Below are 22,053 nucleotides of genomic sequence, written 5' to 3' on the forward strand. Positions count from 1 at the left end.
CAGTACTGACCAAAAGAAAAAAACTATTTTAAGCATGTTTCCTGTTTGGATAGCCAGGATAGGCACTGAAGTATTTTTTATTTATTTTGACTACCGCTACCGCAGTACCGCACACCTCGTACCGCACTGGGAAAGAAAGAAATGGGACCGCACTACCGCAACCGCACTACTCCGGAAAAAGTACCGCAACTGCACTACTGATTTTTCAGTACTGCGCCCACCTCTGAGTAGTAGTAGTAGTAGTAGTAGTAGTAGCAGTAGTAGTACAGTGTCAGGAAAAGTGGTATCAGGAGAGTCTACCATTAAGGAGACAGACAGACCGGCAGATGCTACATATTACATAATAAGTCTAGCACAATCAGCTGATAAGATATTGTATGATAAAGACGAAGTGATGGAGGAAGCGGAAAGAATGGGTTAATTAATCAATGAAAAGGAGGAGAAGGAGGGTAAAGAAAAGAGAGGAAGAAAAAGGAAAGAAGAGAGAAAGAGTAAAATAAAAGTGGAAGAGGAACATATATATAATAATAGATATTTCTTTTGATAAATCTGACAATGAAAGAAAAAAGAAAAATGAGAATGATAACTTATGACTTATTAAATATGTTCTGATTTCAGCGGAACATTGGCGAAGAACAAGAGATGAAAAGAGGAGAATAGAAGATAAATAAAATAATATACATATGAATAATTAAGAGAGGGAGAGGGAAAGGACTGAGGAGAAAGAAGAGGAAGAGGAGTAAAAGGTGAGGAGAAAGGAACGAATAAAACAAACAAACAGAAGAAGAAAGGAAAGAAAGGAAATAATGCACGAGAGAGAGAGAGAGGAGGAGGAGGAGGAGGAGGAAGAGAGAGGAGGAGGAGTAGATGGGAAGCAGCTGATTGGGTCCACGTGTTGCCTCACCACCTGATAAAGACGCTCCGGGTGGGAAGAGGAAGAGTACAGCCAGTGTCAAGAGGAAGGGCCTTGAGGGTGTTACTAGGAGGCGCTAAGAGTACCAAGAGGACAACTACACCAAGAGGAGAGGCATGGAAACTAGCAAACAAGAGGAGAGGAAAAGATAACCAAGAGGGACGTGAGGAAGACCAAGAGGAGAGGAAAACGTTAAGAGGGAAAGGCCTGTGACAACTATACCAAGAGGAGTGGATTAGCAGCTAGACCAAGAGGAGAGGCCTGAGAACTAGTGAACAAGAGGAAATAGAGCCAGTGTCAAGAGGAAGGGCTTTGAGCGTGTTAACAGGAGGAGAGGAGACGCTAAGAGTACCAAGAGGACAAGCCTGAAATTATACCAAGAGGAGAGGCTTAAGAACTAATAAGCAAGAGGAGAGGAAAAGATTGCAAAGAGAAAAAGAAATTGCCATCAAGAGGAAGGACCTGTGAGTGATTTAGCACGACAAGAGGAATGTTTTTCCAAGAGGAGAGGCCTGACTTCAAGATATCAAGAGGACAAGCCTGAAAACCAGTAATAAAGATGAGAGATTAACTTGTGGAAGCGAGAATTCAAGAGGAAAACCTGACCTTGACACTTACCAAGAGGACCCAAGAGTTAGTTTCCAAGCGAGAATTCAAGAGGAAATCCTGACCTAAACACTTACCAAGAGGACCCAAGAGTTAGTTTCCAAGTGAGAATTCAAGAGGAAACCCTAACCTAGACATTTACCAAGAGGACCCAAGAGTTAGTTTCCAAGCAAGAATTCAAGAGGAAACCCTAACCTAGACATTTACCAAGAGGACCCAAGAGTTAGTTTCCAAGAGTCCAGGTGACAGGTGTGGCCATGATTCAGTGGAGCCAAATACCTGACAGGGCGGCCGTCAGGGAGGGCATCCTCAGCACCTCGGTGGCCCTCAAGGAGTATGCCCACGCCAACCCCAAGGAGACAGGCGTTGGGCTGGGCCTTGCCACTGCCGGCCTGCTGCTGTGGTATTATGGAGCGGACTTGAGACACAGGTGAGATTGAGGTTATTTTTTTTACCTATTGCCACTAACCTGTAAACTATAGCCTTAACCCGGTAGCAGCGACGGGCAAAATTTGTGGCTTTACCATATACCAGCGACGGGCAAAATTTGTGGCTTTACCGTGTACCAGCGACGGGCCAAATTTTTGCCATGATATAAACCTCCCAAAATAGATGATGCATAAACTGATCACAAATGCGTTGATATACCGTATATTATGAAATGGGTTCCATGAATGATGATTTTTTCTCATTTTTCTTGCTTAGAGGGGCCTTTAAGAAACATGATCCCCGCAGCTACCGGGTTAAAAATTGTAACTTATTCAAGCTAAGCATAATAACCTCTTGCCATTGAAACATTAACCTGTTGCCACTCTTTCAGGTGTTCAAATCTCAGAAAAAGCAATTTGTGACAGAATCAAATATTTTTGTTAGTTATTATTATTATTTGATGTTTTATTTGTCTTGAGGTGTGTCCATATCAGGTTATGACATAATTCAAAAGACATTAAAATTTGCCAGAAAAATTAGCTGATGTTCTTTGTTAAATGTGTCTTTTTGTGGGCTGTCATGCAAAATAAGTAACCAAGAAAAGGAATATTGGAGTTGTGTTTGCTGTCGCTGGGTCTGCTCTGGTGTTATGGCCCAGGCTTGAGATGTGTGAGATTAAGGTGTTTTTGTTTGCAATCTCTGGTAAATGCGTCTGGCAGGCTAGTCAAAGGCGGAGGGATTTTGGATTTTGGGTGTGATTCTGGAAAAAGCCCCAATTTTTGCATATTTTTGGCTAGACACATCTATTTACTTGTCATCAAGCTATATATCCAGATTAAGCTCTTTTCACTTAATTTTTTGGTAAATCATAGCTTTGTTTGGCTGTCATCGCAGAACATGCTCAAATAAGCTCAAGGAAATGCTCACTGAGGTTATGATTGCTGCGGCAGGGATGGCACTTAGGTTCCACAGTATAGACTTGAGACAAGTTCGATAAGTGGAATTTTATGCGTATTTATGAAATGTATCTTTCCTGGGCTGTCATCAGGAATTATGCCAAAATTAAAGCTGTTTTTTTTACTTACCCTTGGTAAACTATAACTTTTCTTGGCTGTCATCAAGAAATATGTCAAAATTAAATGTATTTTTCACCTATTCATGGTAAACCATATCTTTCCAATGTCCTGTGTCCAGATCAAGGTTGATTTCTGTATTCTCAGTAAATTAAATCTTTCCTGAGCTGCCACGAGGAACGTTCCCAAACAAGCCCATGGAAAGGAGTGATGTGTCTCAGGTGTTAAGGGGCTGCTGGAGAGGTAGCTTATAGTGTCCACACTTCTTCCCCACCTGATTTATTTCTAATAATAATGATAATAATAATATCTTGGTTGCACTCACTAAGGTGGAGGTGTCACTGTGGTTCTGCAGCTCAGTCTTAGGACATAGAATTAACCGGGACATACTATTCCAGGTACTTTGCATGGATCAACAACAAGTTCGCCGACTTGAAGCAGGAAGACTATGACAACTTCAAGAAGACAGCGTTTGCTGCCCTCAAGGACCTCGCCTCCCACGACCCAAAACTACGGGAGGAGAAGACGCTGAGGATACTGGAAATTGGCGCTGGTGTTGGTGCGTCTGTCTGTCTGTCTGTCTGCCTGCCTGCCTGTCTGTCTGTCTGTCTGTGTGTCATTTTTTACAGCAAAGGGGGCTAAAGGGCAAAACACAAAAACAGCAACAAAAAAGCTCGCCAGATGCTTCTCCAACACAAGAAAACAGAATGAGAGGCCAGAAGAGCGGTCAGTTACAGGGGAGAGCAAAATTGCCAGATTGTCTTACTCAGCCTCGTATATTTACCGACTTCCGACCCAAAAGTTGTCTCGTGGACCCCAATAAGGACATTCACTTATAATTATCGTTAAAATAGTTAATTCCTGATGTTTCTTGGCAATAGTTAGGCGTCAGAAACCGGTAAATACTATGCTCTGAGTACGACAATCTGGCAACGGTGGGGGAGAGGTGTCTGGGTCTACCTGTCTGGGTCTGTTTCTCCATCTGTGTGTCTGTCTGTCTGTACTTGTTTAGGTTTTCAGTATGTGGAGTATTTTGTATTTTATATCTGTCTCTTTATAAGTATTGGATGTTTTAGTTAATATTTTTCTACCTTTTAATATCCTAACTTATTCATCATCTTCATAACTTCCAAAGAGCAGTATGACATCAGTAACATCTCAAGTTAATACATTATCAGCTTCGTGGCTTCCAAAGCAACTTCATAACCTCCAAAAGCTGAACCTCATCATCAAATTCAATCAACATAATCATTAAAATCTAACCTTACTTATTTAATCATCATCTAAACTTAAACATCAACTTTGGAACTTTATTTTTTCTTTATCTTTTTTTGGGGGGGGAACCCTTGAGCTGCCTCCTTTGCTGTTGAAAAATAAGTCCCCATAATAATGCATGATTTATGTTGCTGTTGAAAAATAAGTCCCCATAATAACCCATGATTTCTGTTGCTGTTGAAAAATAAGTCCCCATAATAACCCATGATTTCTGTTGCTGTTGAAAAATAAGTCCCCATAATAACCCATGATTTCTGTTGCTGTTGAAAAATAAGTCCCTATAATAACCCATGATTTCTGTTGTTGTTGAAAAATAAGTCCCCATAATAACCCATGATTTCTGTTGCTGTTGAAAAATAAGTCCCCATAATAACACATGATTTCTATTGCTGTTGAGAAATAAGTCCCCATGATTCCTGTTGCTGTTGAAAAATAAGTCCCCATTGTAACTCATGACTGGCTATACATTTCAGGCGCGAACTTCATTATGTACCCGGACAACACGCGGCTGGTGGTGGCCGACCCCAACCCACACTTTGAGCAGTACTTCAAAGACCACAAGGCAAAGTTCCCGCACATCAAGTGTGAGACCGTCATCATCGCCAAAGGTACGGAAACGACCTTAATTGGGGCACCGTCTTACCTGGGAAATGGGGAATGCATTGTAATTCTTTTTTGTTAGTTGTCAGTCTTTTCTTATTTTTTTGTTAGGTTTGATGACTGTCCTCCTACTGTCTCTATCAACTGTCTTCTATCTGTCTCTCTGTCTACTGTCTTGGTTTTACTCTGTCTTACTGTCCGCTGTCTCTATCAACTGTCAGGGGAACGCGTCATTATTTTTTTCATCTGTATCAGTGCTCAGAAGGGAAAGACTCCGATGGTTTGGACATGTGAAGAGAGCAGGGGAGGATACAGTGCTGGGAGTTTTGGAGAGATTAGAGGTAGAAGGAAGGAGACCAGTTGGTAGACCTAGGAAAACGTGGAGAAGGTGTATACAGGAAGACTTGGCATTGATGGGACTGGATGAGCAACGGGCAGAAGATAGAGTAATGGAGGAGAGCCATAAAACGCCCGACCGCTCAGAAAGAGTGAAAACGGACGTTAAACGAAATTATGATGATGACGATTCTCTTTTTTTGATTATGAGGTTTGATGACTCTTACTGAAGGCTCCTCTCTCACCCTTCTTCCACACCTCAGCTTTAGTACTTTACCTAAACTAACTCCCTAAATTCATTCCCCTTTCCTCTTTTTTTCTCTTATTTTTCATCATTTACGGCCCCTTTCTCACCCTTCTTCCACACCTCAGCTTCGGTCCTTTCCCTAAACCCTTCATCTCCCTTCTCCTCCCTCCTTCTACTTTTCTTCATTATTCAGGGCCTTTCTGCACATACAAACAAGGAGAAAGGGAAGCTGAGGATAGGTAAAGTAAGGCAGGCTAGGCTAAGATTTTTCTGTACATCCTAGCAAGGAAAAAAGGTAGGTGCTGTAAAAGTTTCTCTATCAATTCAGATCTTTGAGTGGAGTCAGACTAGGCTAAGTTTTATTTGTACATTTATCAAGGAAAAGGTAGTGGCCATTATATATATACTCAATTGTTTATTCCTCCCCCCCAGGCGAAGATATTGACATGGTGCGCAGCGAGAGCATTGACGCAGTGGTGACGACGCTTGTGCTGTGTAGCGTGGACGACATAGCCAAGGTGGTCAGCCAGATCAAGAGGGTGCTGGTGCCGGTAAGTATGGGAGTTAGGGAGTGAGGGAAAATTGTCAGAATAGAGATAGAAGAAGGTGGGTTGGTCTGTGAGTGTTGATAGTGGTTTGTATGGTAGATAGAAGTAAGGGAGAAGGTTGAAAATAGAGGTAGAAAGAGATGGGTCCCTGTTAGTAGGTAGTAGTGAGTAGATGAGAGTAGTTAGGGAGTGAGGGAGAGGTGTGGCTTGTCTGTTGCCTTTCTTCAACTATTGGTCTGAACTTTCCCTGTAATCTTCTCCAAAAATACCTTTGAATACCTACACCTGTCCTCTTGTTCCTTTTTTCCCTCCTTTAATGGGATTATAACTTAGGTTCATATTTTCAAACATTATGGAACTTTCACATCTACATTTGACATGGCTTTAGTAAATGTTTTTGTGTTAATGTTTCTGTGAGTAGTTTTATGAAGCTATTGTCCGACTCAGCTATGAAGTCAGTTTGGGCGGTCCACTTGGAGAGTTCCTTGGACATAGCGCTGCCAATTCTTATTTAATTTATGCAGAATATTTGATACACAATTTCATATGATACGTACATGACATATGAGGGAGAGAGTGATGTATTGGCGGTGATGTGGAAGTGTTGTGGAGAGGCTCAGGCCACACCCAGATGTACTTCATATTTGTGTCGGACTTTAGTTATAGTGTGACAAGGCTGCTGCACATCTATGTCTGAGGTTCACTTATTTGTTTGTATTTCAGGGCGGAAAGTACATCTTCGTGGAGCACATCAAGGAGTGGGACAGGAAGAACCACTGGATGCGGCGACACATCCAGAACATCCTGACCTGGAGCGGCTTCTGGCCCTTCACATTCGACGGCTGCTACCTCAACCGCAACCCCCAGCCCATCATCGAGGCCGTGGGCTTCTCAGACGTCAAAGTGGAGAGGGAGTATGCCCCCATGCCAGCAGCCTTCATGATGGTTGCCGCACCTCACCTCAAGGGCGTGGCTACAAAATAGAGGTAGAAGAAGGTGGATGAGTGGACAGAAGTAGTTAGGGAGTGAGGGAAAATTGTTAGAATAGAGATAGAAGAAGGTGGGTTGGTCTGTGCGTGTTGATAGTGGTTTGTATCATAGATAGAAGTAAGGGAGAAGGTTGAAAATAGAAGTAGAAAGAGACGGGTCCCTGTTAGTAGGTAGTGTGGGTACATAAGAGTAGTTAGAGAGTGAAGGCAGAGTGTGAATATAGAGAAAGAGGTGTAGGGAGTGAGACGAAGTGCGTTAGTGGGTAGTGGTGAGTAGGTAGAAGTAGTTAGGGAGTGAGAAAAGAATGTGAAATTAGAGGTAGAGGTGTCGGTACTTTGAGACTGAAAGAGATGTGTGTGTGTGTGTGTGTGTGTGTGTGTGTGTGTGTGTGTGTGTGTGTGTGTGTGCGCATTTACCAGCAGTACAACATTTTAAGACATCACATCCCTCTATACAACAAAGCAGCCCACATATCCCTCTCCAGATAAACCCAGCATACCAGAGTGAATGTGAATACTGCCACAAGAAAAGTCCTGCCAAAGCTTATGACTGTGTATCTTATGTAGCCAAGCAGTCCACAGCTATAAGTCCAGAATGGGAAGAGAAAGGAAGGAGGAAGGGGAGGGTGAGGATGTGAGAGAAGGGAAGAATAAGAGGAGAGAGGAAAGGATGGAGGAAGGAAAGGGGAGAGGGGAAGGTTACGAACAAGAGAGAGGAAAGGAAGGAGGAAGGGGAGGGTGAGGTTGATATAAGAGAAGAGAAGGGAAGAATAAGAGAGAGGAAGGAAAGGAGGAAAGAGGAGAGTGAGGACATGAGAGAATGGAAGGGAAGAGCGAGAGGTTAAGAATAAGAGAGGAAGGAGAGGAAGGAGGAAGGGAAGGGTAAGGATATGAGAGAAGAAGGGAAGAGAAAGGAAGGCAAGAGGAGGAGAGAAGGGGTAAATGAATAAGGAGGAGAAGGAGGAGGAGGAATATGAGTAAAGAGAAGGAAGAAAACAAACTCCAGCATATCAGATTAATCTCCAGTACTGCCAAAGCTATCGTCCATTGCCTTGACTAAGCTATTTCACCTTGTACGTATATATTAGAGTTAACTACTCAGGAATGGAGACGAGAAATGGGATGGAGAAGGACCACTACTTAAAATAGGTGGTTGGGTTAGCAAGGGCATGCACCCGGAAAATCTTGCGCCAAAAACTGAAAATGGCTTAATACGAGCCATAAACCGTCCAACTGCTCAGGAAGAGTGAAAATGGACATTAAACAAAATGATGATGATGATGGTAACTCTTTATATGTGTGATGTGGTGTGGTTGGGTTTGGTGTGGCTGTGGGTGTAATTTGCCTTCCACTGTGCTGCAGAAGAAGGGAAAAGGGAGTGGGGTGGACCCGGTGGAGTTGAAGTCGGAGTCACAACCTCGAAAATTCCTGGAGTCCGAGTGGGAGGCAAAATTTTCTCTACCCAACTCCACAGCCCTGGTTACGATGACACTGTGTTGGACTCTAAACTGGCCCATGAAGGTTGTGTTAGGTTAGGTATGCCAAGTCTGACTGTAAAGGAAATACCACTTGTTAGTTAGTTTCTCGGGCTGTGAATCATTTCCATAGACAAATAATGATAAAACAACAGATTTGAATATAAGGAGAATGCAAGAGGCTGATAGGAGACAGGAAGACAGAGACAGAGAAGGAGAGTTAAGACATAGACAGTGTAAGATAGCAAGAGAAACAGAGTAAGAGAGTAAGATAGAAAACAGTACATTGAGAGAGACTGTAAGATGCAAGAGAACAGAATAAGACAGAGACAGTAAGATAGTAAGATTGACAAACACAGTAAGACAGAGAATGTAAGATAGTACCAGAGTAAGACAGTGAGACATAGACATTACAAGAAAGAGTAAGATAAGAGTAAGACAATTAGTGTAAGATCTACGAGAGACAGATTAAGACAGTGTAGCATAAGATTGAGTACCGCCCAGCCTCTTACAGACTCCTTACGTCCTTACATTCTTATCTGTATTTTTATCACTCTTTCTCTATTCCAATGTAGAGGCAAATGCTTATGTTTGTTATGTAGTTTTAGAGTCTTTGTATACTGGGAAAATAAAGTACTTGGTTCAGTCTTCTTTTTTGTTTAAGGAGGAGGGTGATGGGAGGAGAAAGTGAAGAGGAGAGAGGAAGAAGAGGAGGAGGAGGAGGAGGAGGAGGAGGAGAAAAGGAATAAGAGGAGAGAGAATAGTAAGGAAGAGGAGGAGGGGAGATAGAGGAAGAGAAGGAGGAGGAGGAGGGTAAGAATAAGAGAGAGGAAAGAAGTTAAGGAGGAGGAGGAGGATGAAAGGAGACAGACAGGGAAGAGGAGGAAAGAAGGGGTAAATAAATGAGAGAGAAGGAGAAGGAGGATAAAGATGGGAGAAGAGAGGAAGGAGAGGAGGATAAGAATAAGAAGGAAAGGAGTAGGAGAAAAAGAATAAGAGGAGAGAGAATGGTAAGGAAGAGGAGGAGGGGAGATAGAGGAAGAGAAGGAGGAGGAGGATGAAAGGAGACAGAAAGGGTAAATAAATGAGAGGAGGAGAAGGAGGATAAAGATGAGAGAGAAGAGAGGAAGGAAAAGAAAAAAAAGATTAAATAAAAATGGAAGAGGAGGAACTAAAACAAAGGGAAGATGAGTAAGAATGAGAAGAGAAAGGAAGAAAGGAAGAAGAGGAGAGAGAAGAGAGAAGATAAAATGCATGAGAGGAGGAGATGTGGAGGAACAGGATGAGAAGGAAAAAAATAGACAAAAAAAATATATCGATTTTCATACATAAACGAGGACGGCACCAACTGGTTCTTTATATAAGCATCACCTGTGTGTGTGTGTGTGTGTTTGTGTGTATTCCTCAGTCATGCGCGCACACACACACATACACACACAACTTATTTCCCTCATAATATTTTCTTAAGGCCACAAAACCTCATATATCATTCACGCCAGTCATCTCAAGTCACTCCATCTTATACCTTATCACTATTTCTCTCATTTATTATCACTATTTATTTACTTCCTGTCTTACATCACCTCCGCGGCAGCATGTATTGAACGTGACAAGAACCAGACGTAGGATTCACAGCCAACACAACTTACCTTCCTTTACCCTTAATTAACCTCACTAACCCCAAACACGATTACCCAGACGACCAAATCACACACAAACCCAAATTATAAACCCCTAGAAACACGCTAATCGGTTTATATATATATCAAAACCAGCATGTGTATTAAAACCATATCTAACACATTTCCTGTACAAACCACGCATTCTACACCACAACACAGTAAATCAGAGAGGCATATAAACCATGAACCTTAACTATACAGGGTTAGCTATAACGTAATGGCTTCAAATAGGAAAAAAAAGTCAGCTTCCTGTACGAGACTTCCATCCCGGCTTAGCTTAGCATAACAGCGATAACACACGTGGTATTGGCTTAGCGGTGACTGTGCATGGGCTGACTGCGGCTTGGCTGTGACCGCTGAGTACGATAGTGACTGTTGCAACTGACTGTGCGTGCTGAGGCGAGAGACTGACTGATTAACTTTCTATGTGAACTGACTGACTGACTGTAATAACTACGTGTAACTGGACCGTGAACTGACTGACTGACCGGGTACGTGATCGTGACTGTACGTGGGACTGACTGTTTCTATGTGAACTGACTGACTGACTGACTGTGATAGCTACGTGTAACTGGACCGTGAGCTGACTGACTGACTGGGTACGCGAGTGACTGTACGTGGGACTGACTGATTAACTTCTATGTGAACTGACTGACTGACTGACTGAAATAGCTACGTGTAACTGGACCGTGAACTGACTGACTGACTGGGTACGCGAGTGACTGTACTGTGCTGTGCTGAGGCGATAGACTGATTGATTCACCTGCTGTGTGGACTGACTAACTGGAGAATACTAGACTGACTGACTGACTGGAGTACGTACGTGTAACTGGACCGTCGACTGACTGGCTGATCGGAGTACGAAAGTGACTGTACTGAGGCGATATATTGACTGACTGTGGACTGACTACCTGGATTACCTACGTGAGTGACTGTATGTGTGGTCTTTAAAATGTGGACTGACTGACTGACTGGAGTACGATCAGTGACTTGACTGACTGGTTGTGTTGACTGACTAACTGACTGGAGTAGCTACGATCAGTGACTTAATTTTGACTGACTATAGTGTTGATTGACTGACTGGTTGTGTGGACTGACTAACTGACTGACTGACTGACTGAAATAACTGTGACTATATATAACTTGTAATAACCCTTGATAAAGATGGGAGGAAGAAGCATAGCAGCGAGTTATTCAGCCATGAAGGTAAATAATAACGATAATAAGTATAGTAATGATAATAATAATAGATAATAATGAGAGAGAGAGAGAGAGAGAGAGAGAGAGAGAGAGAGAGAGAGAGAGAGAGAGAGAGAGAGAGAGGAATATTAGAGAAAGGAATGCAGATATGATACTAAAAATAACATAGGAATTTCTTATAGGCCTACCCTTAATCTACCTCTATTGAAATGTAAAGTATATATATAAAATTAGTGGAGTATATTACCTTGGTTCTCTGTATTTATTATTTGTTTACTTAATTACTGATGGTGTTAGAGAGAGAGAGAGAGAGAGAGAGAGAGAGTACTTGGGGTATTCCGTGAGATAAGAAGATAACCCCATTCGCTTTCCTTTTTCTTGTAGTAGTAGTAGTAGTAGTAGTAGTAGTAGTAGTAGAAGTGGTGACGGAATTTTGATTAAGACTAAGCGAAAAAGAGATAATTAATAAATAGAAAAGAAAGAGGAAGAAGAAGAAGAAGAGGAAGAATGATAACAATAACAACACCGCCTTGAACTGCAGATAACATGAAGGGACTCGATCGTGACTTTGCCTTTACAGTTATTGAGGCCAAGAGATCGATGGTACAGGGGGAGGAGGAGAAGGAAGAAGAAGAAGAAGAAGAAGAGCAGGTGTAATTGAGCCAAAACATTATTGATGAGAAGAAGGATAAAAGGAGAGGAGAGAGAGAAGGAGGAGGAAGTGGAAGATTAAGAATATGACAAAAAGGAGGAGGAGGAGGAGGAAGTGGAAGAATGACAAAAAGGAGGAGGAGGAAGTGGAAGTTTAAGAAATTGACAAAAAGGAGGAGGAGGAAGAAGAAGAAGAAGAAAGATATTAAACTAAAAGATAATTGTCGATAGAGAAGGATGAAAGGAGAGAAACAAGGAGGAAGTAGAAGACAAAAAGGAGAGGAGGAGGAGGAGGAGGAGAGGTATATTAAGCCAAAAGATAAATTATTGATTACAAGAATGAACAAAGATAAGCAGGAATAGAAAGATAAAGAATGACAAGAAAAGGAAGAAAAGAATGAGGAAAAATGTAATGAAAAAAGAAAGATTATTGTTTAAGAAGAAAAGAAGAGAAAGAGGAGGAGGAGGAGGAGGAGAGGTGTATTAAGCTAAAAGGTTATTGATTACAAGAATGAAAGAAGAGAAGCAGGAGTAGGAAGATAAAGAATGACAAGAATAGCAAGAAAAGAATGAGGAAAAATGCAAAGAAGAAAAAATAAAAAGATATTTGTTTAAGAAGAGAAAGAGGAGGAGGAGGTGGAAGATTGAAAATATGACAAAAAATAAGGAGAAGAGAAAATAAGAAAAGGAGGAAGAGGGATGAAAAATGCAACTGATGCTAAATTTATATTATTGGTTAAGAAGAGAAAGATGAAAGAAGAGGAGAAACAGAAGAAAGTGAAGGATTAGGAATATTGTTATGCCGGACGTGTTACTTGGGTTCCGTGTCGCCGAAAGGAGACTCCGTGGGAGGGAGATATGTAAACACTTTGCACAGCTTCTGTAGTTTAATATTCTTCCCTAGTTGTGCACTTTACTCTGACTCTTCACTTACCACTAGCTTACTATGACTGGGGGTGGACTCTCTCGCCCTCTTCTCCTATATATATCCAGAACAGTACAGTCTAGAATGTTACAGTATATTTTAGATCATACAAGAACATGTAGCAAAAATATATGCGAGTTGGCAACACTTCCCGCCTGGCGTCTGGCCGCGCCCCACGGGGCGCGGACGGCTCGCCTTGCTCCCCGCCCCCCTGCTCGCTTCTCCCGGAGCCTTCTAGAGGCCTATGGTCGCCGGGGGAAGCTTCCAGCACAACAATATGATAAAAAGGAGAAGAGGAGGAGGAGGAAGACTGAGGGGAAAGAAGAGGAAGATTTGCAGAGATTTACATAGACAATCAGACCACACAGACACCATGGTCCAGACTAGGTGGTCTGTCCTTAAACCTAAGTGATTCTACATTAATCAGATGACTCCAAAACTTTGCATTTCAACTCCAGTTAATATTAAGTTGAAAGAAGTAACGGTCGAGCTTGTTTTTAAAGGAGTCAATCGTGTTACACTGGACCACTGATGGTGGAAGCTTATTCCATTCTCGCACTACAACGTTGGTGAAGAAAAATTTGGTGCAGTCTGAATTTACTTGTCTACATTTGAGTTTTACGCCATTGTCCCTCGTACGCAAAGTGTCATCGATCATAAACAATTTTGATCTGTCTACATTCGTGAAACCATTAAGTATTTTAAAACATTCGATCAGTTTTCCTCGGAGCCGACGTTTCTCGAGAGAGAACATGTTAAGGGTGGATAGCCTTTCTTCGTAGGATTTGTTGCGCAAGGAAGGGATCATTTTTGTTGCCCGACGCAGAACACCTTCTAATTTAGCAATGTCCTTTGAATGGTGGGGAGACCAAAACTGTACCGCATATTCCAAGTGGGGTCTGACTAAACTATTGTAGAGTGGAAGTATTATATCTTTATTCTTGAATAAATAGTTTCTTTTAATGAAAACCAACATTCTGTTCGCTTTATTTGCTGCATCGATGCATTGCTGTGAAAATTTGAGATTTGACGCGATTTTGACCCCCAGTTCTTAACGCATTGAACGCTTTTGAGTTTAACGCCGCGCATTTCGTAATCGAACTTCTTATTCCTTGTTCCAACTTGAAGGACTTGGCACTTGTCTACGTTAAAGGGCATCTCCCATCTATCCGACCAAGCTGAAATTTTGTGCAAATCCTCTTGGAGGCTTTGCCTGTCTTCGTCAGTGAGAACCGAGTTACCAATCTTTGTGTCGTCTGCAGATTTACTAATGTGATTATTGAATCACACATCCACATCGTTGATGTAAATAATGAAGAGCACTGGGCCAAGAACCGAGCCCTGAGGGACGCCACTAGTGACCGGCGCCCACTTTGAGTTAAATCCGTCAATCACCACTCTGTTGTCTGTTGCTCAACCAATTCGCGATCCATTGGTTTACTTGACCGTCAATACCTATTTGCTTTAATTTATAAAGTATTTTGTGATGTGGGACTTTATCAAAAGCTTTCTGGAAATCAAGATAGACTACGTCCAATGATTTGGTTACATCATAAACTGAGAAGATGTCGTTATAAAAGGTCAATAGGTTTGATAGGCAGGATCTTTTGTTACGGAAGCCATGTTGTGAGTCCCCAATTAATGGGTGGCTTTCAAGGTAACTCACAATTTTGTCTCTAATTATGCTCTCAAGTAGCTTACCTACAACTGAAGTTAGACTAATGTGCCTGTAATTACCTGGAGGAGGAAGAAATGAAGATGTGTGAGGTAATCAGCACTTTATTCAGAGAGAGAGAGAGAGAGAGAGAGAGAGAGAGAGAGAGAGAGAGAGAGCGTGCGGGGCATGGAAGTATACCTCCATGGTGTGGGGGGTAACGGTGCTGTGCTTGTGGAATGTTGCTGACATGTTCTGTCTCTCTCTCTCTCTCTCTCTCTCTCTCTCTCAAATCTGAGCACACCGGAAGAAAGAGAGAGAGAGAGAGAGAGAGAGAGAGAGTGTTTAGGTAAAATTATCTCTCTCTCTCTCTCTCTCTCTCGCTCTGCACCAGTGACAAGTGTTTGCTGTGTGACGTCATGAAAAGGAGCTCTCTCATTGGTCCACAGCCTCCATCACCCCCCCCCCTCTCCCTCACCTTCCCTTACCTTCCCTTCCCTTATTCCCTAACCTGTAATTCCCGTCCTTTGCACAGTTTCCCTGCCCTTTCCTCCCTTCCATTCCCTTTCCTCTCTTTCATCCGTTTCCCTTCCCTTTCTTTCCCTTCCCTTCCCTTCTCTTCCCTTTCTTTCTTTCCCTTCCCTTCCCTTGCCTTCCCTTCCCTTTCCTCCCTTCCATTCCCTTTCCTCTCTTTCATTCCTTTTCCTTCCCTTTCTTTCCATTCCCTTTCCTTTCCTTCCCTTCCCTTGCCTTCCCTTCCCTTCCCTTCCCTTCCCTTCCCTTCCCTTCCCTTGCCTTCCCTTCCTTTCCCATCCCTTCCCTTCCTTTCCTTCCCTTTCCTTCCTTCCTTCCTTCCTTCCTTCCTTCCCTTGCCTTCCTTCCTTCCTTCCCTTCCTTCCCTTCCTTTCCTTTCCTTCCTTTCCTTTCCTTCCTTCCCTTCCTTCCTTTCTTCCTTCCTTTCCTTCCTTCCTTCCTTCCCTTCCTTTCCTTCCTTCCCTTAATTCCTTCTTTCCCTTCCTTCCTTCAATTCTTCCTTCCTTTCCTTCCTTCCCTTTCCTTCCCTTCCCTTCCCTTCCCTTCCATTCCCTTCCCTTCCCTTTCTTTCCCTTCCTTTCCCCTTCTTTCCCTTCCCTTTCTTTCCCTTCCCTTCCCTTTCCTTCCCCTCCCTTCCCTTGCCTTCCTTCCTTCCTTTCCCTTCCTTCCTTTCCTTCCTTCCATTTTTCCTTTTTTCTTCCTTCCTTCCTTCCTTCCTTCCTTCTCCTTCCTTCTCTTTCCATCCCTTGCCTTCTCTTTACCTTACTTTCTCTGTCAATCTCTTCCATCTCCTTTCTTTCCATTCCCTTCCCTCTCCTTTCCTTTCTTTTCCTCCCTTCCCCTTCCTTCTCTTCTCTCCTTCTACTCTTATCTCCCTTCTCTCCCCTTCCTTTTCTATCTTCCTTATCTCCTCCCACTTTTCTTTCCTTCCTTTATCAGTATCTTCATCTATCGGTGGTGGCTGAGTGGTCAGTGTGCTGGTGTGGTGAGCTCGTTGAACTAGGTTCGAGGCCCCCCAAAACAGTCTGATTTTTCAAGTCATTGCCGGGTGGCGGAAGTTTACCCACATGCTGTCCAAATCTTCTATCAATTTCGGTGAAGAGGAGCACCGGGGGCAGCATGGGCCAGGCAAGAGTCACACATCACGGCAGCCACTATAAATAAAATTCGCTTGCGCCACTAACGGGCTGGGCCGTCCAAGAAGCCCCTCAGAAAAGCCTGCCGGCGCTACAGGAACCACATGCAAAAATAGTCTCTCCTCCTTGCTCCTCCTCCTCCTCCTACTACTACTCCTCCTCCTCCTTCTTCTCTAGTTTTCTTTTTTCCCTTTCTTTCCTCCTAGCTTTCTTTTCCTCCCTTTCTTCTTCTCTCCCTTAATTACTTTCTCCCTCCCAGCATCCTCTTTCCTCCATCCCTCCCTTCTCTCCCTTGCTTTCTCCCTCCCAGCATCCTCTTTCCTCCATCCCTCCCTTCTCTCCCTTGCTTTCTCCCTCCCAGCATCCTCTTTCCTCCATCCCTCCCTTCTCTCCCTTGCTTTCTCCCTCCCAGCATCCTCTTTCCTCCCTCCTCCTTCTCCCTTGCTTTCTCCATACCAGCATCCTCTTTCCTCCCTCCCTCCCTTCTCTCCCTTGCTTTCTGGCTCCCAGCATCCTCTTTCCTCCATCCCTCCCTTCTCTCCCTTGCTTTCTCCCTCCCAGCATCCTCTTTCCTCCCTCCCTCCCTTCTCTCCCTTGCTTTCTCCCTCCCAGCATCCTCTTTCCTCCCTCCCTCCCTTCTCTCCCTTGCTTTCTCCCTCCCAGCATCCTCTTTCCTTCATCCCTCCCTTCTCTCCCTTGCTTTCTCCCTCCCAGCATCCTCTTTCCTCCCTCCCTCTCTTCTTCTCTCCCTCACTTTCTCCCTCCCAGCATCCTCTTTCCTCCATCCCTCCCTTCTCTCCCTTGCTTTCTCCCTCCCAGCATCCTTTTTCCTCCATCCCTCCCTTCTCTCCCTCACTTTCTACCTCCCAGCATCCTCTTTCCTCCATCCCTCCCTTCTCTCCCTTGCTTTCTCCCTCCCAGCATCCTCTTTCCTCCATCCCTCCCTTCTCTCCCTTGCTTTCTCCCTCCCAGCATCCTCTTTCCTCCCTCCCTCCCTTCTCTCCCTCACTTTCTCCCTCCCAGCATCTTCTCTTTCATCAGTCCTTCCTGTTTATCTTACTCCTTCCCTTCTTTCCTACTCCTTTTTTTTGTATTCTCTCTCTCTCTCTCTCTCTCTCTCTCTCTCTCTCTCTCTCTCTCTCTCTCTCTCTCTCTCTCTCTCTCTCTCTCTCTCTCTCTCTCTCTCTCTCTCTCTCTCTCTCTCTCTCTCTCATTTTCACCTGTTGAGTTAGAAAGTGTGTGTGTGTGTGTGTGTGTGTGTGTGTGTGTGTGTGTGTTTTCTCTCGGTCAGTCAGTCAGTGTGTGTGCGAGCGTGTGTGTGTGCGGTCGTGTGCGCGTGAGGTGGAAGATAAAAAGTGTGTGTACCTCAACTACTACTACTACTACTACTACTACTACTACTACCACACTACTACTACTACTACTACTACTACTACTACGACTACTACTACTACTATTGCTACTACTGCTGCTATTGTTAAGTATACGTGATATCTTACTAATACTTTAATAATGGAAGGATTAAGCTTTTGTTGATCTGGCTTCTTACCGTTTTTCTTTCTTTCTCTTTGTGTGTGTGTGTGTGTGTGTGTGTGTGTGTGTGTGTGTGTGTGTGTGTGTGTGTGTGTGTGTGTCTCGTTATCTCTGTATTTCTATTTGTCTCTCTCTCTCTCTCTCTCTCTCTCTCTCTCTCTCTCTCTCTCTCTCTCTCTCTCTCTCTCTCTCAGATTAGGAAAGAGTGATATAAAGACGATGATCAACTTATTGTACTGAGAGAGAGAGAGAGAGAGAGAGAGAGAGAGAGAGAGAGAGAGAGAGAGAGAGAGAGAGAGAGAGAGAGAGAGAGAGAGAGAGAGAGAGAGAGAGAGAGAGAACCAGTCAAGAATTTCTATTGCTGGATTTGTTAACTTGCAACTTTTTTTTCCTTCATCTTCGTCTTGTTCTTGTTCTAGTTCTTCTTCTTCTTCTTCTTCTTCCTCTTCTTCTTCTTCTTCTTCTTCTTCTTCCTCTTCTTCTTCTTCTTCTTCTTCTTCTTCTTCTTCTTCTTCTTCTTCTTCTTCATCATCATCTTCTCATTTATTGTTATTATTATTATTACTATTATCATCATTATTATTATCTGTCTTGTATTATCACCACTATTATCACCACCATCACCACCACCATCACCATCACCACCACTACCACCACCACCATCACCACCAGCACAAGGTCAAAGCGACATAACCCTTGCAATCTTATAACCTTGGAGTTGCAGGAATGTTCTTGCCTACCTCTCCTACCTTCCTTCCCTTCCTGCCTCCCTCGATCCCTTCCCTTCCTCTCTTACCTTCCCTCCCTTTCCTCTCTTCCCTCCTTTCCTGCCCTCCCTTTTTTTATCCTTTAACCTACCTTTCCTTCCATCCTTCCTTTCGTTTTTTCCAGTCCCCAAACATTGCATTATTAAGCATGCTGAAGGAAAACGAAAAAAATAAGTGTTAGCCTATATAGATAACCAAAATAACAACCATAATAATGAATAAAAAAAGTAATACAAAAGTCGGTCTAGTTTATTTTTGGACTGAGTGAGAAAAAAAGCGACGAAGTAACCAAAATAACAACAATGATAATGAAAAAAAACTGCTCAAGGTCAGTAATCACACAATCTTGGTTATCTATTGGCAGAAAGAGAGAAAAATCACGAAATCTTCTCCAGATAAGATTCAACCCTTTATATCATGCGATGCCTCTCTATGTAAGACGGCACGTGACCGGACCCTCTTCAGTATACGATTCGCTGTGCAAGGAAGAGGATCAAGAATAATTGTGAGAAGGCCTTTTAGAGGATCAAGAATAACAGTGAGAAGGCCTTTTAGTGGATCAAGAATAACTGTGAGAAGGCCTTTTAGAGGATCAAGAATAACTGTGAGAAGGCCTTTTAGAGGATCAAGAATAACTGTGAGAAGGCCTTTTAGAGGATCAAGAGGAACGGTTGGAAGGCCTTTTAGTGGATCAAGAATAAGTGTGAGAAGGCCTTTTAGAGGATCAAGAATAACTGTAAGAAGACCTTTTAGAGGATCAAGAGGAACGGTTGGAAGGCCTTTTAGTGTAGCCATGTATAAGTGTTAGAAGGCATTTTATTGTAGCCAAATATAATTGTTAGAAGGCCTTTTAGTGTATCCATATATAAGTGTTAGAAGGCATTTTATTGTAGCCAAATATAAGTGTTAGAAGTCCTTTTTGTGAAGCCAAGTATAAGTGTTAGAAGGCATTTTAGTGTAGTCATTTATAAGTGTTAGAAGGCCTTTTAGTGTAGCCAAATATAATTGTTAGAAGGCCTTTTAGTGTAGTCATTTATAAGTGTTAGAAGGCCTTTTAGTGTAGCCAAATATAATTGTTAGAAGGCCTTTTAGTGTAGTCATTTATAAGTGTTAGAAGGCCTTTTAGTGTAGCCAAATATAATTGTTAGAAGGCCTTTTAGTGTAGTCATTTATAAGTGTTAGAAGGCCTTTTAGTGTAGCCAAATATAATTGTCAGAAGGCCTTTTAGTGTAGCCAAATATAATTGTTAGAAGGCCTTTTAGTGTAGCCAAATATAATTGTTAGAAGGCCTTTTAGTGTAGCCAAATATAATTGTCAGAAGGCCTTTTAGTGTAGCCAAGTATAAGTGTTAGAAGGCCTTTTAGTGTAGTCATTTATAAGTGTTAGAAGGCCTTTTAGTGTAGCCTAGTAAAAGTGTTAGAAGGCCTTTTAGTGTATCCAAATATAATTGTCAGAAGGCCTTTTAGTGTAGCCAAGTATAAGTGTTAGAAGGCCTTTTAGTGTATCCAAATATAATTGTTAGAAGGCCTTTTAGTGTAGCCAAATATAATTGTCAGAAGGCCTTTTAGTGTAGCCAAATATAATTGTTAGAAGGCCTTTTAGTGTAGCCAAATATAAGTGTTAGAAAGCCTTTTAGTGTAGCCAAGTATAAGTGTTAGAAGGCCTTTTAGTGTAGCCAAACATAATTGTTAGAAGGCTTTAATGTAGCCAAATACAATTGTTAGAAGGCCTTTTAGTGTAGCCAAATGTAATTGTCAGAAGGCCTTTTAGTGTAGCCAAATATAAGTGTTAGAAGGCCTTTTAGTGTAGCCAAATATAAGTGTTAGAAGGCCTTTTAGTGTAGCCAAGTAAAAGTGTTAGAAGGCCTTTTAGTGTAGCCAAGTAAAAGTGTTAGAAGGCCTTTTAGTGTAGCCAAGTATAAGTGTTAGAAGGCCTTTTAGTGTAGCCAAGTAAAAGTGTTAGAAGGCCTTTTAGTGTAGCCAAGTAAAAGTGTTAGAATGCCTTTTAGTGTAGCCAAGTAAAAGTGTTAGAAGGCCTTTTAGTGTAGCCAGATATAAGTGTTAGAAGGCCTTTTAGTGTAGCCAAGTAAAAGTGTTAGAAGGCCTTTTAGTATAGCCAGATATAAGTGTTAGAAGGCCTTTTAGTGTAGCCAAATATAAGTGTCAGAAGGCCTTTTAGTGTAGCCAAATATAAGTGTTAGAAGGCCTTTTAATGTAGCCGAATATGTGTTAGAAGGCCTTTTAGTGTAGCCAAATATAAGTGTTTGAAGGCCTTTTAGTGTAGCCAAATATAAGTGTTAGAAGGCCTTTTAGTGTAGCCAAATATAAGTGTCAGAAGGTCTTTTAGTGTAGCCAAATATAAGTGATAGAAGGCCTTTTAGTGTAGCCAAATATAAGTGTCAGAAGGCCTTTTAGTGTAGCCAAATATAAGTGTTAGAAGGCCTTTTAGTGTAGCCAAATATAAGTGTTAGAAGGCCTTTTAGTGTAGCCAAGTATAAGTGTTAGAAGGCCTTTTAGTGTAGCCAAATATAAGTGTTAGAAGGCCTTTTAGTGTAGCCAAATATAAGTGTTAGAAGGCCTTTTAGTGTAGCCAAATATAAGTGTCAGAAGGCCTTTTAGTGTAGCCAAATATAAGTGTTAGAAGGCCTTTTAGTGTAGCCAAATATAAGTGTTAGAAGGCCTTTTAGTGTAGCCAAATATAAGTGATAGAAGGCCTTTTAGTGTAGCCAAATATAAGTGTTAGAAGGCCTTTTAGTGTAACCAAATATAATTGTTAGAAGGCCTTTTAGTGTAACCAAATATAATTGTTAGAAGGCCTTTTAGTGCAGCCAAATATAATTGTTAGAAGGCCTTTTAGTGTAGCCAAATATAATTGTTAGAAGGCCTTTTAGTGTAGCCAAATATAAGTGTTAGAAGGCCTTTTAGTGTAACCAAATATAATTGTTAGAAGGCCTTTTAGTGTAACCAAATATAATTGTTAGAAGGCCTTTTAGTGCAGCCAAATATAATTGTTAGAAGGCCTTTTAGTGTAGCCAAATATAATTGTTAGAAGGCCTTTTAGTGTAGCCAAATATAACTGTTAGAAGGCCTTTTAGTGTAGCCAAATATAATTGTTAGAAGGCCTTTTAGTGTAGCCAAATATAATTGTTAGAAGGCCTTTTAGTGTAGCCAAATATAATTGTTAGAAGGCCTTTTAGTGTAGCCAAATATAATTGTTAGAAGGCCTTTTAGTGTAGCCAAATATAATTGTTAGAAGGCCTTTTAGTGTAGCCAAATATAATTGTTAGAAGGCCTTTTAGTGTAGCCAAATATAATTGTTAGAAGGCCTTTTAGTGTAGCCAAATATAATTGTTAGAAGGCCTTTTAGTGTAGCCAAGTATAATTGTTAGAAGGCCTTTTAGTGTTTCTGGGTTATCTTTAGTTTACCATTTGCTGTGTAAGGAAGAGTATCAAGAATAACTGTTAGAAGACCTTTTAGAGG

At 42.0% G+C, this 22,053-nt stretch overlaps 2 protein-coding genes and 3 long non-coding RNA genes across 9 annotated transcripts in view; 3 read left to right on the forward strand and 2 right to left on the reverse strand.

The window, feature by feature from the left end:
- Positions 1 to 1,484: 1,484 nt before the first annotated feature.
- Positions 1,485 to 1,796, reverse strand: LOC126993474 (uncharacterized). The gene is made up of 2 exons (XR_007747848.1): positions 1,650 to 1,796; positions 1,485 to 1,584 (listed from the first exon to the last, which is right to left on the reverse strand). It is a non-coding gene; the product is annotated as an uncharacterized LOC126993474 (long non-coding RNA).
- On the forward strand, positions 1,578 to 7,425 carry LOC126993467 (thiol S-methyltransferase METTL7B-like). The gene is made up of 5 exons (XM_050852605.1): positions 1,578 to 1,949; positions 3,420 to 3,580; positions 4,770 to 4,904; positions 5,912 to 6,030; positions 6,751 to 7,425. Exons 1-5 carry the CDS (start codon positions 1,777 to 1,779, stop codon positions 7,009 to 7,011), a joined length of 849 nt encoding a protein of 282 aa, XP_050708562.1. The 5' UTR covers positions 1,578 to 1,776; the 3' UTR covers positions 7,012 to 7,425.
- Positions 7,426 to 10,458: 3,033 nt separating this feature from the next.
- Positions 10,459 to 22,053, forward strand: part of LOC126993440 (sphingosine-1-phosphate transporter SPNS2-like) — a 22,956-nt gene continuing 11,361 nt past the window's right edge. Inside the window, exon 1 of one of the 5 annotated variants that reach the window (XM_050852567.1) lies at positions 10,459 to 11,379. In XM_050852567.1, the coding sequence (XP_050708524.1) occupies positions 11,338 to 11,379 (42 nt within the window). In that variant the 5' untranslated portion in view covers positions 10,459 to 11,337. Of the gene's footprint in view, positions 11,380 to 17,561; positions 17,629 to 18,941; positions 19,310 to 22,053 lie in introns of those variants that run through there. The other 4 variants (XM_050852591.1, XM_050852600.1, XM_050852580.1 and 1 more) reach the window with 4 other exon arrangements.
- Positions 19,061 to 20,102, reverse strand: LOC126993492 (uncharacterized). The gene is made up of 2 exons (XR_007747857.1): positions 19,320 to 20,102; positions 19,061 to 19,220 (listed from the first exon to the last, which is right to left on the reverse strand). It is a non-coding gene; the product is annotated as an uncharacterized LOC126993492 (long non-coding RNA).
- Positions 20,286 to 21,385, forward strand: LOC126993478 (uncharacterized). The gene is made up of 3 exons (XR_007747851.1): positions 20,286 to 20,488; positions 20,625 to 20,910; positions 20,945 to 21,385. It is a non-coding gene; the product is annotated as an uncharacterized LOC126993478 (long non-coding RNA).

Source organism: Eriocheir sinensis, chromosome 7 (genome assembly GCF_024679095.1).
Source record: "Eriocheir sinensis breed Jianghai 21 chromosome 7, ASM2467909v1, whole genome shotgun sequence".
Classification (NCBI taxonomy): Eukaryota; Metazoa; Arthropoda; class Malacostraca; order Decapoda; family Varunidae; genus Eriocheir; species Eriocheir sinensis.

What these genes read in the sequence shown, in the direction of transcription:
- LOC126993467 (XM_050852605.1), top strand. Translation starts at nt 1,777, where the DNA reads ATGATTCAGTGGAGCCAAATACCTGACAGGGCGGCCGTCAGGGAGGGC. An exon ending in GGAGCGGACTTGAGACACAG is followed by an intron (nt 1,950 to 3,419) that starts GTGAGATTGAGG and finishes ATACTATTCCAG; the next exon opens with GTACTTTGCATGGATCAACA. An exon ending in GGAAATTGGCGCTGGTGTTG is followed by an intron (nt 3,581 to 4,769) that starts GTGCGTCTGTCT and finishes TATACATTTCAG; the next exon opens with GCGCGAACTTCATTATGTAC.